Source organism: Heteronotia binoei, chromosome 1, assembly GCF_032191835.1.
Source record: "Heteronotia binoei isolate CCM8104 ecotype False Entrance Well chromosome 1, APGP_CSIRO_Hbin_v1, whole genome shotgun sequence".
Lineage (NCBI taxonomy): Eukaryota > Metazoa > Chordata > Lepidosauria > Squamata > Gekkonidae > Heteronotia > Heteronotia binoei.
The window spans coordinates 256,368,616-256,386,426 of NC_083223.1; the positions used below are offsets into that span (position 1 = coordinate 256,368,616).

Genomic DNA, 17,811 nt, shown 5'->3' on the forward strand with positions numbered 1-17,811 from the left:
GCCCTAGAGGAATTGAACATACAAAGCTATGAGCGTGGATCGTGGAACTGAACATGCAAAACTGCGATGCTGGATTCTGCCAGCATAGCTGTCAAGCTTCAAGCAGCCTGTTCTGTATGAGATGCCCTTCTTCCTTAGTTGCCTGTGATTCATTTTTTCTTTTTTCCTTCCTTCGCCAGCTGGAAGCGGCTTTGGCTGAGGCCAAGAAACAGCTTCAGGATGAGATGCTGCGGCGGGTCGATGCTGAGAACAGGCTGCAGACTGTAAAGGAGGAGCTGGAATTCCAGAGGAACATTTACAGCGAGGTGAGTAGATGCCTTGCAGAGGGGTGCAGGTGCGTCACCTCTGCTATTGCACCCTCTCCCGCACTCAGAATTCAACCATCTCTGCAGATCAGATTAGCTGAGAGAATCTGGTAGGTGCCTGGTTTTAGCAAGCAAGAAAGGGGGGGAAGCCAGTGTGTAGGCAAAATTACAAATAAGAGAAAAGAACCGCCGACTACGACCACTAGATGTCACTCATGTATCTTAGAAGCATTAAGTTACAGTTTTATTCTATACAAAAATCCAGTCTCTATCTTGTTTGGCTTGTGGTCATAACCAAAATGATATTGCGGTAATCCAATATGGAAAGAGAAAAGCACAATAAGATATAGTCCCAAAATTTCAGTGTCCAGCTTGATGTGCAGTCATGAAGGAGAGTGGACTGATGCAGAATCTTGAAAATCCATAAAGGCAAAGCAATAAGGTGCATTCTCACGTTTTGAGTAGCTCTTTTTCAAACCCAATAGGCTAATAATGGGACCCAATCTCAGTAATATGTTCATGTAGGAACCATTTCATTCAGTCACGGTGGATCACGGGTCCTTGGCTTTAGCAAGTTGCAGCTTCCCTTGAAGACATGGGCTTCAGTTTTTTCTTTGGCACCAGAGCAGGCAGTTTTTAGGCAGGGATGCCGACTGACTGGATTTTTAAAGGCCCAGCCATCATCATTTTCTTTTGGCTGCAATGCAAAGAAGAATTGCTGCTGCAGTTAACATGCGTGTGTTGATAGAATAGTACACAGACAGACACTGTGGTTGTTAACAAGGGAGAGTGATAGCATTTTATAGTGTTTTGACTGTTTGTGGGCACTGCACCTGGAAATAAAGCCATGGATAAGAGGCGATCAGAGGTGGCGGCTGTTAAGAACGTAAGAGAAGCTGTTAGATCAGGCCAGTGGCCCATCCAGTCCAACACTCTGTGCCACACAGTGGCCAAAAAACCCAGGTGCCATCAGGAGGTCCACCAGTGGGGCTAGGGCACTAGAAGCCCTTTCACTGTGCCCCACCCACCCAAGCACCAAGAATACAGAGCATCACTGCCCCAGACAGAGTTCCATCAATACACCGTGGCTAATAGCCACTGATGGACCTCTGCTCCATATGTTTATCCAATCCTCTCTTGAAGCTGGCTATGCTTGTAGCTGCCACCACCTCCTGTGGCAGTGGCTTCCATGTGTTAATCACCCCTTGAATGAAGAAGCACTTCCCTTTATCTGTTCTAACCTGACTGCTCAACAATTTCATGGAGTGCCCATGAGTTCCTGTATTGTGAGAAAGGGAGAAAAGTACTTCTTTCTCTACCTTCTGTACCCCATGTATAATCTTGTAAACCACATGTCACCCCTCAGTCGACGTTTCTCCAAGCTAAAGAGCCCCAAGCGTTTCAACCTTTCTTCATAGGGAAAGTGTTCCAACCCTTTAATCATTCTAGTTGCCCTTTTCTGCACTTTTCCCAAAGCTGTAATATCTTTTTTGAGGTGTGGTGACCAGAATTGCACGCAGTACTCCAAATAAGGCCGCACCATCAATTTATACAGGGGCATTATGATACTAATTATGTTCCTTTATGTATAATTATGTTCCTTTATTCATTTTGTCCATTTATACCCTGACTTCCTCTCAGATGGGGGACCCAAAGCAATTTATTTCTCCTCTCCTCTATTTTATCCTGACAACAATAACACTGTGAGGGAGGTTAGGCTGACAGGGCATGACTGGCTGAAGATCCCCAGCCAAGTTCCTGGAATGCTGACATAATCCTGGCTCCTTCCCTCCTCTCTCAGGAGCTTCGCGAGACCAAACGCCGCCATGAGACCCGCCTGGTGGAGATTGACAGCGGTCGCCAGCAGGAGTTTGAGAGCAAGCTGGCCGACGCCTTGGTGGATCTGAGAGGCCAGCATGAAGCCCAGATCCAGCTCTACAAGGATGAGCTGGAGAAGACTTACAGCGCCAAGGTAACATGTCATCCTGCCCCAGTCCCAAAATGGAAAGTGGGGGAGCAGAGGACCTTCCAAGAAGAGGTGGGCATACGGCATCTCCTTCTGGCTGTGTGCCTGAGAATTTTACCACAGCAAGGACTCAACTGGATATGACAGTTCCCTTGGAATGACCCAACGATGCTGCCTCCATTTTACAGCCCGATGAGGGGGATCCAAATATGTTGTGAGAGCCTGATACACTGCAGGCCTGCAGCATGGTAGGACAAGGCTCTCTTGTCCTCTTCCCCCTCTCTCCCACCGGTGCCTTTTTGGCACTTGAAAAGATGTCAAGGAGGGGGGGGGACAAGAACGATGTAGCCAATCCTTAGAGCTTACAGTAGGCCCTGTACTAAGAGCCCTGTAAGCTCTTGGCGGATGGGCTACATCAGGGGGTGTGGCCTAATATGCAAAGGAGTTTCTGCTATAAAAAATGCCCTGGCCTCATCCCGCCACACCCTGGGCCTGATCAGGACCAGTCATTGCCACGTTTTTAAATTGGTGCTGTTTGACTCTAAAATGGCAGTGTTGTCACTGGGTTGTACCTGTGGGGAACTGTCACATCTAGTTTGGTCCTGAATCCAGTTCCTTCTGAGGGTCTCTCTGGCCACTGTGGAAAGAAACAGTTCCTTCTTCTGAAGAGAGCAGCAATGAATTCTGGGACAACCCTGTGCAACTTAGCCGAGTGTACCAAAATCAGTGCCTGCCAGTCTGTATTTATGAATAAAGTGTCTCCAACATTCAGGGCACCTGTTACAGAATTCAGTAACCTGGGAACATATGAAGCTGCCTTACACTGCCCTGTGGCACAGAGTATTAAAGCTGCAGTACTGCAGTCCTAAGCTCTGCTCATGACCTTAGTTAGATCCCCGGTGGAAGCTGGGTTTTCAGGTAGCCGGCTCAGGGTTGATTCAGCCTTCCAACCTTCTGAGGTTGGTAAAATGAGTACCCAGCTTGCTGGGGGGAAAGTGTAGATGACTGGGGAAGGCCATGGCAAACCACCCTGTAAAAAGTCTGCCGTGAAAACGTTGTGAAAGCAACGTCACTTCAGAGTTGGAAACGACCTGTGCTTGCACAGGGGACCTTTCCTTTTCCTTTCCTACACTGAATCAGACCCTCAGTCCATCAAAGTCAGTATTGTCTACTCAGACTGGCAGCGGCTCTCCAGGAAAGACGGACCAGAGGGGCTGCCCCAAGAGGTTGCTATGCTAACTGCTGGAAGTCAAGCAGACTGCTTAACTGCTTTGGATCAGCCAGGGGTGGGGGTTGGAGCACTGCAGTAATTATCTGCTTGGAATGCAGAAGGCCCAGGTTTGATCCTCAGCCTTTCCAGGGACTGGATCTCAAGGAGCAGGTGTTTTTCATGGAGACCCTCTATAGATTCAGGCAGGGTGGCTGTGTTGGGCTGAAGCAGCAGAATAAAGTGTGAGTCCAGTGTCACCTTGAAGACCAACAAAGTTTTATTTGTGGCGTAAGCTTTCACGTGCAAGTGCGCTTGGTGAGATACAGAAAGACGGTTATGGACGAATTGTGCATGCACCGTGAATAAAACTTAGTTGGTCTTCAAGGAGTCGCTGGACTCACATTTTGTTCTAGCTTGGAAAAGTAGACAGTAGTCAGTGGTCCAACTTTGGGGTAAGGAAGTTCATAAGTTGTAAGCCACCCTGAGCCCACTCACGGGATATGGCAGGGTATAAATCCTAAAATTAAATAAAATAATGTGGGGTTTGAGTCTAAGCCAGTTTGGTGTAGCGGTTAAGTGGGTGGACTCTTATCTGGGAGAACCGGGTTTGATTCCCCACTCCTCCTCCACTTGCAGCTACTGGAATGGCTTTGAGTCAGCCATAGCTCTTGTAGGAGTTGTCCTTGAAAGGGCAGCTTCTGGGAGAGCTTTCTCAGCCCCACCCACCTCACAAGGTGTCTGTTGTGGCAGGGCGGGGGGGTGGTAAAGGAGATTGTGACCGCTCTGAGACTCTTGAGATTCAGAGTATAGGGATATAAATCCAATATATTTCTTTTAAGGCTTTGTGGGAAAAGATGTGGCTTTTAAGGAAGGGTTTGGAGCAAAAGAGAAAGATACTGTACGTGAGCATTGGGAGAGAGATGGCATAAAGGCGAGCGAGAGGTGAAGTGAGTTACTGGGAAACAAGGGTGCAAAGAGAGCGTTCAGAGTAAGAAGAATACTGGTACCTTAAGCTGGGGTGGGGTGGCCAGGAGCTGGTTTGCCTTGTGTTTACTCAAATCTAGCCCACGTCTCAGGACTTCCCATCTTCATTACTTTTTTAAAAAAACACACCTTCTGATTACTCCTCCTCTCTCCTCCTCCCTCTCCCTGTGATGTGAACTCCTTTCCAGCTGGAGAACGCCAAGCAGTCTGCCCAGAGGAACAGCAGCATGGCGGGGGCGGCCCACGAAGAGCTGCAGCAGACCCGCATCCGCATCGACAGTCTGTCCGCTCAGCTCAGCCAGCTGCAGAAGCAGGTGAGGGCACCTGCAAGGACCGGTGGGGAGTGGCAACCGGGGCGGCCAGCGCTCCTTCAGGACAGGCCTCTGGTGGGGCTAGGCCAGCAGTTTGTAATCAGTGTTGAGTGCCTTTGCTCAGAGGGTTCCATTACAACGTGGTTCAGTAAACCTTGCGTTAGCATTGATGGCAGAGGTAAAACAAAGAAGCATGCGTGATGCTCCACAGTACAGTGAAATGCTGTTTGGTTAAGACACTTTGGGGGTGAAGCCCTTCCTCTTTCCCAGCTCTTTGTTTTAAACTTTCTCCAGGTTCTAAGAAAACACAGTCAAGTCTAATTCAATGCACTGTGTTACTGCATAAGAACATAAGAGAAGCCATGTTGGATCAGGCCAGTGGCCAAAACCCCAGGTGCCATCAGGAGATCCACTAGTGGGGCCAGGACACTAGAAGCCCTTTCACTGCTGCCCCCCCCCACCACGAACCCAGAATACAGAGCTTCAGTGCCCCAGACAGAGAGTTCCATGTATACCCTGTGGCTAATAGCCACTGATGGACCTCTGCTCCATATGTTTATCCAGTGCAGCCATGGCCTGATTATGAGGCTGAGGCGAATGGCGCATTACAGGCTTCTAACATTGTTCTGTTCTTTTCTTTTCTGAAAGAACAAAGGCAGAGGTAGAATCCGGCTGGCTGTTGTCAAAAGTCGCATGAATTGGACGGAGACTGGTCTGTCCATCAAAGCAGTTCTGGTGTTCTGTAGAAGTTGTCTTCTCTGTTGCTGTCTGTTACCCAATTCTCACTGCATTGTCTTTCTGGTTGGGCAGTACCATTTCTTGCGCTATTTAACTTGTCATATTAAATAGATATGCCTTGTTTCAATTTTCCGCAATCTTGGACCTATTACATTATTACATATGCCTTCAGCTTGTCGATTGTATTGACTTACCTTACGTAATCTTCTTGAGTTCGAGTGAGAAAGGCGAACTGTAACTAAATAAAGCGCTGCCAAGTCAGTCAACCCACTATGACTCCTCGTGGGGGTTTCCAGGTGAGAGACCAGCAGGAATGGCTTGCCATTGGCTTTCCTGTGCAGACCAGCCCACATCTTGCTCGCTGGTTTCCCATCCGAGATACTAACAGTGGCCAACCCTGACCAGCTTCCGAATTCAAGCTCAGGAGCAATGTTCCCTCTAAGCTGCAGAGCCTTGTGAGCAAAAATTCTGCTTTGTAAGCTACTGGCATTGAAGTTGTGAGCTGCTGCATATATTATTATGCTCTGGGGCTATCCTTCCTGAGCTAAGACAAAAAGGTGTGAGCTGGAGGCTAAAAATCTGTGAGCTAGCTCACGCTAACTCAGCTTAGAGGGAACACTGGTGAGGAGTGTCAGACTCATTTATTGTGAGGGACAGATCTGATATAAATGAGACCTTCTTGGGGCCGGGCCAGGTTGACTTTATAGACTTTGTAAAGGACACAAACACTATTAGAGATTAGGGTTTGTAGAATCTTTCGGGCTCAAGTGCCGTGTTCTACTGGAGGAAGTTTTCCTTCCAGACGTTTCGTTCTCAGCTGCGGAGAACATCCTCAGTGGCGTTGCAGCCGGAGCAGGCGCTCTGACCTTCTTGGCTGCTGTGCATTGAGTGGGGCCAGGGCTGCCGGAGAGCTGCTATTTGTAGGCTGGAGGGGGTGTGATGAAAGGGCAATTGGTTTGTGGATGTGCCCATTGTTTGGTGGGGCTTCCTGGAAGGGTAGTGATACAAACATCCACAAACCAATTGCCCTTTCATCACAGCCCCTCCAGCCTATAAATAGCAGCTCTCCAGTAGCCCTGGCCCCACTCAATGCACAGCAGCCAAGAAGGTCAGAGCGCCTGCCCCGGCTGCAACGCCACTGAGGATGTTCTCCGCAGCTGAGAACGAAACGTCTGGAAGGAAAACTTTCTCCAGTAGAACACCGCACTTGAGCCGGAAAGATTCTACAAACCCTAATGATGTTACCAGCCGTGAAAACCTGAAATCTTTGATACTATTAGAGATTTTTTTTAAAAAAGAAGCTTTAAATAAAACATACTTAAAAGATTAGCACTCTTGCAATATTTTGACAGTCTCTGATGAAGGAAGGAAGCAAGAGCGAGGGAGAAGGAAGCGGACTTGTTTGCAGGCCTGATAGGATCCCTCCGAGGGCCTGATTTGTCCACCACGCTGCCTGTTCGACACCCCTGACATTCATGTCTCATGGCTCTCAAACATCTGATGTTTATTCTTTGTGGCTCTTACATGAAGCAAGTTTGGCCATCCCTGGACTAGGGGGTGAAAATGTAGTATTTTTTGAATATTTTCTTGGTTGCTGCCAAGGAGGGGAAAGTTAGCCTCTCCCCTAGATAGCTGCCCTCGAGGCGGAATCTCTCGTCTCCCCAGCCTTCTGAGTCCCCGGTGCCGGACTTTGCCCCTGACCGCTCCCCCTGCTCTGCTTCTTCCCCAGCTCTCAGCCAAGGAGGCCAAACTGCAAGACCTGGAGGATGCTCTCGCCAGGGAAAGGGAAACCAGCCGCCGCATCCTGTCCGAAAAGGAGCGGGAGATGGCTGAGATGCGGGCTCGCATGCAGCAGCAGCTGGACGAGTACCAGGAGCTGCTGGACATCAAGCTGGCCTTGGACATGGAGATCAACGCCTACCGCAAGCTCCTCGAGGGGGAGGAGGAGAGGTCAGTGCCCAGCTGGGCCAGGACAGGGACAGTCCCCCGGTTGCGCTCTCTGTTGGGATGGGGGCACAGGAGCCAAGGGAACCCTACTCTACTCACCGCCCTCTCCCATTCCTTCCTCCAGGCTGCGCCTCTCCCCGAGTCCTTCTTCCCAAAAGTCCGGCGCCAGGACCCGGATCTCCCACTCATCCATGCAGAGCTCTTCCAAGAAGAGGAAGCTAGAGGACGGAGAGAGCCGCACCAGCTTCTCACACCATGCCCGGACCAGCGGCCGTGTGGCTGTGGAGGAAGTGGACCTCGAAGGGAAGTTTGTCCGTCTCAGGAACAAGTCTAATGAGGTAGGGGTGTGCATGCTTGTAGGGGGGAGAGCCAGTTTGGTGTAGTGGTTAAGTGGGCGGACTCCCAAACCTGGGAGAACCGGGTTTGATTCCCCACTCTTCCACTTGCACCTGCTGGAATGGCTTTGGGTCATCCTGGCCATAGCTCTCGTAGAGGTTGTCCTTGAAAGGGCAGCAGCTGTAAAAGGTCTCTCAGCCTCACCTACCTCACAGGGTGTTTGTTGTGGGGGAGAAAGGTAAAGGAGATTGCGAGCCGCTCTGAGATTCAAAGTATAGGGTAGGATATAAATCCAGTATCATAGAGTTGGAAGGTACCTCCAGGGTCATCTAGTCCAACCCCCTGCACAATGCAGGAAACTCACAAATACCTCCCCCTAAATTCACAGGATCTTAATTGCTGTCAGATGGCCATCTAACCTCTGTTTAAAAACCTCCAAGAAAGGGAAGCCCACCACCTCCTGAGGAAGCCTGTTCCACTGAGGAACTGCTTCCTTGGGAGGTGGTGGGTTCTCCTTCATCATCATCTTCACCCTTCATCATCATCTTCCTCCTTCCTTGTGCCTGTTGGGAATGAGTTAGGGAGACCACCAGCTCAGAACCTCCCTGTAGGGTCAGAGGGCCTGAGGTCTCTTAGTGCCCCTCTTAGTATCTTGAATCCAAGGGAGTGTCAGAGTGTTCTGTCTGGTTTAGAGCCACAAACTGTGGTTCTCAGTCTTTTCCCTTTAATGTTGGAATTGGTTCTGCTGAATTGTGGTGAGCAGAGAAAAAGGGAAGTAAGATGGCTGCAAGGAGAGAGACTGTACTAGTGTTATCCTTCTGAGGGGGAGGCTGGGCCCACCTATGGTTCTAACTAAATGCCCAGCTGTGACCTGGTTTGGAGTCTGATGGGGCCATGAGCAACACTTAAACTTTGGGTGTTTCAATTCATAGAGCACCAGTTGTAGATGTTTCTCTTCTGTCCCTCCTTTCAAGTTTTGTTGGTGTTTAAAATTTCAGAGATTTTAAAAAATTGTGTATTTGTTTATTTGAAATATTTATATGCTGCGGTTTTGAGCAACAAACACAATCGTAACACCTTACTAGACTCCACAAATTTCCAAGCAAAAATAAAAATTAACCAAACATCAAAACATGCTGAAACAGAACTGGCTTCCTGCATGTTATCAACCAGGAGGCCGCAGGGGCTTCCCCTGGGAAAGGTGTTTCCTTGTGCTGGGGCTGCCACTGAGAAGACCTTATCTCTTGTCACTGCCCACCCACTCTTAGAGGGAGCTCAGGGACCTTGGGTGAAGACCTGCATGTGTGGGGAGGCAATTAGGGAGTAGAAAGGAGGCCCTTAAAGTATCACAAGGTATCTTGGGATTTTGGTACCTGCTTCCCTTTGGGTGTCCTTCTGTGTTTCACTTTTGCAAGGTTTCTGCTGTTTTAAGTGATTGGTGCCTCTTTGTCAAAAGATTGGGATAGACATCTTTTAACAAAGTACATTTTCACATAGATGTTAGCTTTCCCCTGATCTGATGGGAAGAGAGCACCAATGAAACCAATGCAATGGCACAGCAAGTCCAGTGGGCCGACAGCAGATGGACCTACGTTGTGCATTTGGGGCCGGGGGACACTTGTTGGTCTTTAGTGTGCAGGGCCAGGATTTGAAGAATGTACTAAAGGTGCAACCACAACCATCCAGCTTCTCTTTGGGGGCAGCAGCTGGGCCAAACAGGAGATCGAGCCAGGGCCAGCTTGTCTGCCAGGGACTTAAGCGGTGTCTGCCTTCTGTGGTTTCCCTCCTCCAGGACCAGTCTTTGGGGAATTGGCAAATCAAGCGCCAGAACGGAGAGGAGGCCCCCATCTGCTACCGGTTCCCTCCTAAGTTCACCTTGAAGGCTGGGCAGGTTGTTACAGTAAGTACCTGTGAGGATCCTCTGGTGTGAGCTCATGATGAGGGGGGTTCCCTGTCTTCTCCGCTAGGGAAGGGGATGGGTGGGTGAAGCAGCATGTGATGCTTATAATCAGAGTTAAACTTGGCTGTTCTTGGGGCTTTTTTGTAGCAGGGATGCCTTTGCATATTAGGCCACGCCTCTTGATGTAGCCAATCCTCCAAGAGCTTACAGGGCCTACTGTAAGCTCTTGGAGGACTGGCTACATCAGGGGTGTGTGGCCTAATATGCAAAGGAGTTTCTGCTACAGAGAAAGCCCTGGTTGTTCTTAAAGGTGCCACTGGACTCAAACTTTGTTCTGACCAACATGGCCACCCACCTGAATCTCAAAGCTGAGGAGACTTTGGCTGAAAGCGTGTAGCCGGTCCAGTGTCACGCCTTGGCAAAGCGGAGATTCAGACCTGGCTCTCAAAGGGTGGTTTTGCTAATGAGTAGCCATCTTTGGTTCCTAGTCCTGAAAAATACCTGGGCTGTTCTAGAAGGAAGAGCACAGAGCTCCTTTGAGGAGTTAATTGGGGAGGGGCTGTGGATAAGTGGCAGGCTCCATCTCCAGTAAAGACCAGGTGAAATGAAAGACCACTACCCGAGACCTTGAGCTCAGCTGCTGCCAGTGTGAGTAGACAGTATTGACCTCAATAGGACCAAGGGTCTGACTATTGTTTCCTCTCTTCAGATCTGGGCTGCTGGTGCTGGGGTGACCCATAACCCCCCTTCGGATATGGTGTGGAAGAACCAAAGCTCCTGGGGATCTGGGGACAGCCTGCGCACTGCACTTTTCACTTCCACTGGAGAGGTAAGGCACCATGAGCCCGGCACTTGACAAGAAGGGGGCAGTCAACAGCTGGCGTGAGGCAGCTGGCCCTCAGCAAAAAACAGGGAGGCCTGTCCAACATCCCTAAAGGAATTGTATTGGGGCCTGTTAGCTGGTAGAGCTCAGTTTTGCTGGTCTCTTCCAACTGGTCTTTGGCCTCCTGTTTGTGTCTGGTTTTGATTATGAACTTCCAGAATGGCCTCTTGTCCCTTTGTCAATGTCTAATACTAATACTAATGATTAATAGCAATACCAGGAACCTGTTTTCACCACCAAGATTTTGAAGTCTGAAGCTTTTTTCTTTCCCCCCTGCCTTGGCTTCTGCTCTGGTGTTAAATGTACCCTGCCCTTCCTCCCTAAACAGAACAATTATCAACAGCTACATGTGATGTCACTTCCTCCTTTTCCCTCCTTTTCTCCACAGGAAGTGGCCATGAGGAAGCTGGTGCGCACTGTAGTTGTTGAGGATGACGACGAAGAGGATGACGATGAAGTTGGCATCCGCCGCCACCAGCACCACCACGTGAGTTCTTGAAGAACTTCTAACTGGCTCTCTGAAACGCAGACACCGTGGTCTCCCCTTCAGAGGTTTCTGGTCACCTAGAGGCAGGATTGACCCTGTCACTAGGCAAACTAGGCGATTGCTTAGGGCAGGGGTGACCAATGGTAGGAGCTCCTTTGCATATAATGCCACACAACCCTGATGTAGCCAATCCTCTAAGATCTTACAAAAAAGAGCCTTGTAAGCTCTTGGAGGATTGGCTACATCGGGCGTGTGGCCTTATATGCAAAGGAGCACCTGCTAGAATTCCACCCCTGGACACACCTATCTTGAAGGATGCTCAGCACCTTCCCCAAAAGTAAAATGGCAACAGTGTGTTGCCAGGGGGAGGCACCTGGAGAAACTAGGACAAATCCCTGATTAGAGATCGGTGGAGCTGTGAACGGGCGTCTCTGTATTCCCAGAATCACTGGGCAGGATCCTGTGATTTGTTCCACTAATGGCAGCACTTCTCTCCAGTGGGATGTAAGCCTCTTGCACTGGAGGAAACTACTGCTGTTTAGTGAAACAAATCCATAGGATGCAGCCCATTAAGTTTAACAAAGTAATGCGTCTTAAATAAGTAGATTTGGTTTTTAGATTTTATTAGCTTCATTTTATAGTCTGCCCTTTTTCACAGAAATTCAAGGGGGAATTACAGAACTAGAAAAGCAAGATTTGTGTTCAGAAGCACCATAAAGACCATGAGGATATCCAGGTGTCTTTGAGTGTCAAAGATACCTGATGAGCTTTGACTCTTGAAAGCGCACACCCTGGAAATCCTGTTGTCTCTAAGTTGCTACTGAATTTGAACCTGCCTCTACTTCTGCAGACCAACTTAGCTACCCACTTGGAACTAGAATAAGAAAAGAATGCAGCCAAGACCAGGGTGGTAACACAGGCCACAAGCATTGCAGTGAAACGGGATGACTTAGTGCGGACTCTTAACTGGGAGAACCGGGTTTGTTTCCCCACCCCTCCACTTGCAGCTGCTGAAATGGCCTTGGGTCAGCCATAGCCCTGGCAGAGGTTGTCCAGCTGCTGTGAGAATCCTCTCAGCCCCACCCACCTCACAGGGTGTTTGTTGCGGGGGAGGAAGGTAAAGGAGATTGTGAGCCAGTCTGAGACTCTGAACTTTGGAGTGGAGAGCTGGATATAAATCCAATATTATCATCTTCTTCACTGAAATTGAGGCTTGGATAGTGCACTGAATAAACAGCTCAATTTCCCCCTTTATTATTCCCCTTGTGAACAGTTGCATTCCACATGCTTTATTGGAATGAGCATGGGAGCCTTCTTTATTTTGTACCTTTTATTTTTTTAAAAGCACTCTTGAACAGTACTAAATGGTCCCTTGAAGGAATAGTTCTGTTTTTATCCATTCTCTGAAATGATAGGAGTATGGGACCTTTCTTGATACCTGTCTGATAAGAGGGGCCACCACAGAGAAGGCTCCATCATGGGCTGATGTTGATCTTACCCATTTGCAAGGTGGCATCTTCAGAAGGTTTCGTAAATACCTTTTATTCACATGGGCCACAATGACCACAGATCAATGCACAAGCTTATTTTGTGTTTTGTGATGGCGGTGAGAGACTCAGGTTAAGTTACACTTTACATCTCTGCTTAGTGCTACAATCCTGAGCAATTAACTGATCTGCTGCGGTTGACTTAAATAGGTTGGACACAAACTAAGTGTTCCACTACTGGAAGCAGCGGGTAATTTCTGCCAATCTCCTGCTGCAAACCTGTGATTTGTCCCTCACACTGTTCCTGAGTTCTCCCTGTCCCCCAGAAGTAGCATTTTGAGGCAATCAGTGGGCTTCATTAGGAGGGGGAGGGTAGGCTGGAACATTCTTGTTCCCCTGATGGCAGTGCCTTGTGTGACTGGGCAACTTAGTGAGGATCCAGCCCTCTGCTTGCCGTGAGGCGTTGGGTGAAAGGCCTTCTCAAACAGCTTGTGAATTGGCACCTTCTCACTGTCTCCCTCTCCTCCTTCAGAGCCACTGCAGCGCCACCGGAGACCCTGGCGAGTACAACCTGCGCTCCCGCACGGTGCTGTGTGGAACTTGCGGGCAGCCAGCGGAGAAGGCCGGCCCCACCAACGCTGCCACCGGCGCCATGTCCTCTGGCTCTTCCTCTTCCAGTGTCACCGTCACCCGTGCTTACCGCAGCACAGGAGGGACTGCCCTTGGGGAGAGCCTGCTACCCAGGTCTTACATTCTGGGCAATTCCACCCCACGCCAGCAGGTTAGTATTCCATGGGGTGGCACAGAGGAGGGCAAAGAGATGATTGCCTGGAGAAACAAACTGCAGTTTGGTGTAGGGGTTAAGTGCACGGACTCTTGTCTGGGAGAACCAGGTTTGATTCCCCTCTTCTCCACTTGCAGCTGTTGGAATGGCCTTGGGTCAGCCATAGCTCTGGCAGAGGTTGTCCTTGAAAGGGCAGCTGCTATAAGAGCTCTCTCAGCCGCACCCACCTCACAGGGTGTCTGTTGTGGGGGAGAAGATATAGGAGATTGTAAGGCGCTCTGAGTCTCTGATTCAGAGAGAAGGGCAGGGTGTAAATCTGCTGTCGTCTTCTTCCTTGAATTGGTGTTTGCGTGTATGCATTTATCTACTTTACTGGCTTCCATGGTGTCTAATCTGGAGAGCCAGGTTTGATTCCCCATTCCTTCACATGAAGCCAGCTGGGTCAGTCCCAGTTCTCAGAGCAGTTCTGGGAGTGCTCCCTCGGTCTCACCTACCTCACAGGTGTCTGTTGTGGGGAGAGGAAGAGAAGGTGGTTGTAAAGTGCTCTGAGACACCTTTGGGTAGTAAGGAGGAAAGATCCCCTGTGCAAGCACCAGTCATTTCCATCTCTGTGGTGACGTTGCTTTCACAAGGTTTTCACAGCAGACTTTTTATGGGGTGGTTCACCATTGTCTTCCCCAGTCATCTACACTTTCCCCCCCAGCAAGCTGGGTACTCATTTTACCAACCTCAGAAGGATGGAAGGCTGAGTCAACCTCGAGCCAGCTACCTGAAAACCCAGCTTCTGCCGGGGATCGAACTCAGGTCATGAGCAGAGTTTGGACTGCAGTACTGCAGCTTTAACACTCTGCGCCATGGGGCTCTTTTTTGGGTAGTAAAGGGTGGGGTATAAATCCAATCTCTTCTTCTTAATGAGGGGAAGGTACTACAATTTGATGATTTTGGTGGTCTGTTTTTGCATGTACGTATTGCTTGCTTTAGCTATAGTATCCAAAATACATTGTGGTGACTTTTCCCTTCTCCTTTCCTTTGCAGGGTCCTCAAAACTGCAGCATCATGTAAATCCGCTTGATTTCTCCCCCCAACCATGTTCACTGCCCAAATATACAATGCTATTCGGTCCTTATTGTGTACACAGGAGGAAAAAAAGAGCGAAAAACGTTTTTAAAGAATTTATTTTCTATGGCAAGAATTTATACTTATTATATATATAAAACGCTAAAGATGCTTCAGGGGTTTTTTAAGGAAAAAAATCTTTTTTTCTATAACAAAAAAAAGGCTTTAATTTTTTTTTTCTTTTTTAAAAAAAGAACCAAGCCAAAGAGATTGTATTGTTGGTGCCAAAAAAAGAGAGAAAAATGTTAGTTTAATATCTCTATATATAGGTATAGATGTATCTTTTTCTTTGAATACCAAAGCTTGCTATTTGTTAAAAAAAAAATAATAATGAGAAAATAGTTCCCAGAGAAAGGCCCCCTCTAGGGAACGGTGCTTCCTGGGGCTGAATTCTGGCCTTTTGCACTTAATCTGTGGGATGTATTGAAGAGGCAAAGGCCTCCACGACTTACTTTAGCTAGCGGTGTCTTCAGCTCACAACTGCCCCTGAGGCAGAACCCTGTTTCATCCCTAGTGTGGACCCTCTAAATTCTTGTTTACACCTTGAGGGAGGCTTGGGGGACCCATTTATTCATAAATGTTACAGACCTTTGGGTTCAAAATCCATAAGGAGCAGCACAAAACATTTAATCTGGCCTAGGTTATCCAAGATGGATTCCCTCTTGCTTTCGAGACCAGGTTTTAAAACACTACGGGGGGTGGGGGTGGAATAGTGGTAAGAGTCATGCAGGCTAAACTCCAAAGCGTCCTTAAAATCCCAACTGCTGCCGATTCTGATTTTTCTGCCCCTTCCCTTTCAAGAAAGACACCTGTGTTGACCCCAGTCACTCCTAATCCGATTAGCTGCATCTAAACGAGGTGTATTTGCACTTTCTGAAATCTGCATTTTAAATCTCCACCCCTGAAGAAGACCTAGATGCTGTCTGGATTTGTGCCTTCAGTGGCTCTCGACAGTTTTATGCGGAGGGGACATAATGCCCCTCCCACCCTGCTTCTCCTTCAAGGAAAATAGATCTTGAAAAGAAATGCCTTATTTTGGAAATCAGGATTTGAACCTCTCGCTTGGGTCGCTGGGGTTTTTCCTAGCAAAGACCAGCAGAGGGAGCTTCAAGCTCCTCTCTCCCCTGCTTTGCTTGAGCTGCAGCCGCGCTGTTATCTTTCCCCGCTCCACGCCACTCGCTTAGCTGCAGTAGCCACTATTGATGCTCTCGGGTTGATTTTTTATGTACTGTATGTTCTTCGGTGGCACTTTGGAGGGTGGAAAAAGGGAAAGTGAGAGAATGTAAGTCAAACTAACCAAGATGTGCCTTGCTGGGAAGAAGTGACGTTCATAGGCTGGGAGTTAGAGGCAAGAGAGACAAGAGGACAAGAACCCAGAAGCTGCCTTCAGTTAGCTAGTTTATTTTTTTTCTCCTGGAGGTGTTTTCATTTAAGAGAAAGCGAGCGAGACCGCGAGCCTTTCTTTCAGTTTCGGGACCAGGCACTTTTCAAAGGCTGTCAGATTTAGCACAAGCGTCAGACTTTTGAGTTGTGGTGGCAACTCAGTAGCTCTCCCTCTCCGCAGCTCTGTTGTGGAAAGACAGTGCTTCACGTGAGCAGGGGTTCTTTTAGTGTGAGAGCTCCCTACCAAATAGCATGGGCTCCTTTCTCAAAATGATGGCATCATGGGAGTGTGTTGTGGGGGGGTGGGCTTCTCCTCCCTGCTGTTAATGGAGCTGCATTGGTGGGGTTGTTTCCTTCTGGAAATCAGGCCCAGCAAAGATTCTCCCCCCCCCCCCATTTCCCCTCTCCTCCTCAACACAAAGCAGGTAGTGAGGTCCCAGATCAGTTCCTAGCGTTTCAGATCAGCTTCTCACTTTGGTTTTGGAAGATAACAGGTTCAGGGGTTAGGAGCTCAACTTTTTAGGGTATGTTTTGATGAAGATGGGGAGCAGGGACACAAACTCTTTCCTTGGGGATAGCCTCTGCAGTGATCCAGCAGAGTGCACACCCAAAACTGGTCCCTGCTGGGTTAGGAGGATTTGGAGGGGGGGGGGAATGGAACTGGCGCCCTCTTTTGTGCTTCTGAAACCTGTTTGACCAGAGCCAGCAGTGGCACCGAAGGAATGTGTGCAAACTCGCCCCCTCCACCCCCATGGACAGTCAAGACTCTCCCTTCAACTTCTTTTGAGTGGGTTGGCAACTTGGCAACATGGGCTGCAGCCTTAATTTGTCAGGGGGGAGTTCAAGGTGGCCTAGACCCCTGCCTCCCCCCCCCCCACAACAGATGGTGATTAGCACAATCTTTCGAGCACTTCCAATTAGTGGCCGCAACATCGAAAGCTCTGCTAACGGCTTTTTTTGCAGCAGGAACTCCTTTGCATAGTAGGCCATGCCCCTCTGATGTAGCCAATCCTCCAAGAGCTTACAGTAGGCCCTGTAAGAAGAGCCCTGTCATCTCTTGGAGGATTGGCTACATCAGGGGTGTGTGGCCTAATATGCAAAGGAGCTCCTGCTAAAAAAAAAGCCCTAGCTGTGTATGTGCAGAGGTATGCACGGCAAGGATCCTCTTCCCAAACAACAGCTTGGCGCGCCACGTTTCAAACGATTTCCCCCACCCCAGACTCGAGTGTTTTAAAAAGCAGCGCCGCCTTTGTGGCACCAGAATTTACAAGGAAGGGGAGCCCGTCCGCCCAGGCGCATCTTCTTGCATGCTGCTCTCAACTGCAGCAGAGTCTTTTACTCAGGAAAACCACGACAAGGGTGGTTAATGTCTAGCCTTGCCCTGTGCCACTTTTCCAGCTGCAGGCGGCAGCCGCTTGCACCCATGTTGCATCGCATCTGCACTGTGGCCTTAATTCTGGGGCGGGGGGAAGGGCTTGGTACAAAGAGCCACGCCCTAACAGGCAAAAACACTCTAGGCTGCCACTGACCTCCTTCTCCCCTGTTCGTCTTGTCGCCCGGCATGTAGCTGCCCCAGCTCTGACCTCTTTCCGCCCTTCCTGGCAAGGGGCCATTGCCCAGAAACCAGTTCTCCAGGGGAAGCCACTTCTTTTTCCTGTTCTACCGCTAATTTTGGATGCTGTGAGGTGGGTCCGATGAGGCCTGCTTTGCTGAGACTGTTGCAATATTTTTTTCCTGTATTTTCTTAAAACCAATACAGTTAAGGAAATCTACTCTCGTGTCCGTGTCTGTTTGCTGCTTACGTTACTGGGTCTCCTCCGACAGTACGCCATTGAGGTGCCCCCAAACATTAGCTTTGTTATTCCACCTTTCTGTTCACAAGCGAAGCAAAGAGAGCCAGTTTGGTGTAGTGGTTAAGTGTGCGGACTCTTATCTGGGAGAACCGGGTTTGATTCCCCACTCCTCCACTTACAG

At 49.0% G+C, this 17,811-nt stretch overlaps 1 protein-coding gene across 2 annotated transcripts in view; it reads left to right on the plus strand.

Moving 5' to 3' along the window:
* LMNA (lamin A/C) overlaps window positions 1-17,609 on the plus strand; it is an 81,670-nt gene extending 64,061 nt beyond the window's left edge. For both annotated transcript variants that reach the window (XM_060253860.1, XM_060253852.1), the window contains exons 4-13: window positions 180-305; window positions 2,107-2,277; window positions 4,654-4,779; window positions 7,244-7,464; window positions 7,586-7,799; window positions 9,590-9,697; window positions 10,407-10,526; window positions 10,969-11,067; window positions 13,087-13,335; window positions 14,374-17,609. In XM_060253860.1, coding sequence (XP_060109843.1) covers window positions 180-305; window positions 2,107-2,277; window positions 4,654-4,779; window positions 7,244-7,464; window positions 7,586-7,799; window positions 9,590-9,697; window positions 10,407-10,526; window positions 10,969-11,067; window positions 13,087-13,335; window positions 14,374-14,400 — 1,461 coding nt within the window. In that variant the 3' untranslated portion in view covers window positions 14,401-17,609. The remainder of the gene's footprint in view (window positions 1-179; window positions 306-2,106; window positions 2,278-4,653; window positions 4,780-7,243; window positions 7,465-7,585; window positions 7,800-9,589; window positions 9,698-10,406; window positions 10,527-10,968; window positions 11,068-13,086; window positions 13,336-14,373) is intronic.
* The last annotated feature ends 202 nt before the right edge of the window (window positions 17,610-17,811 follow it).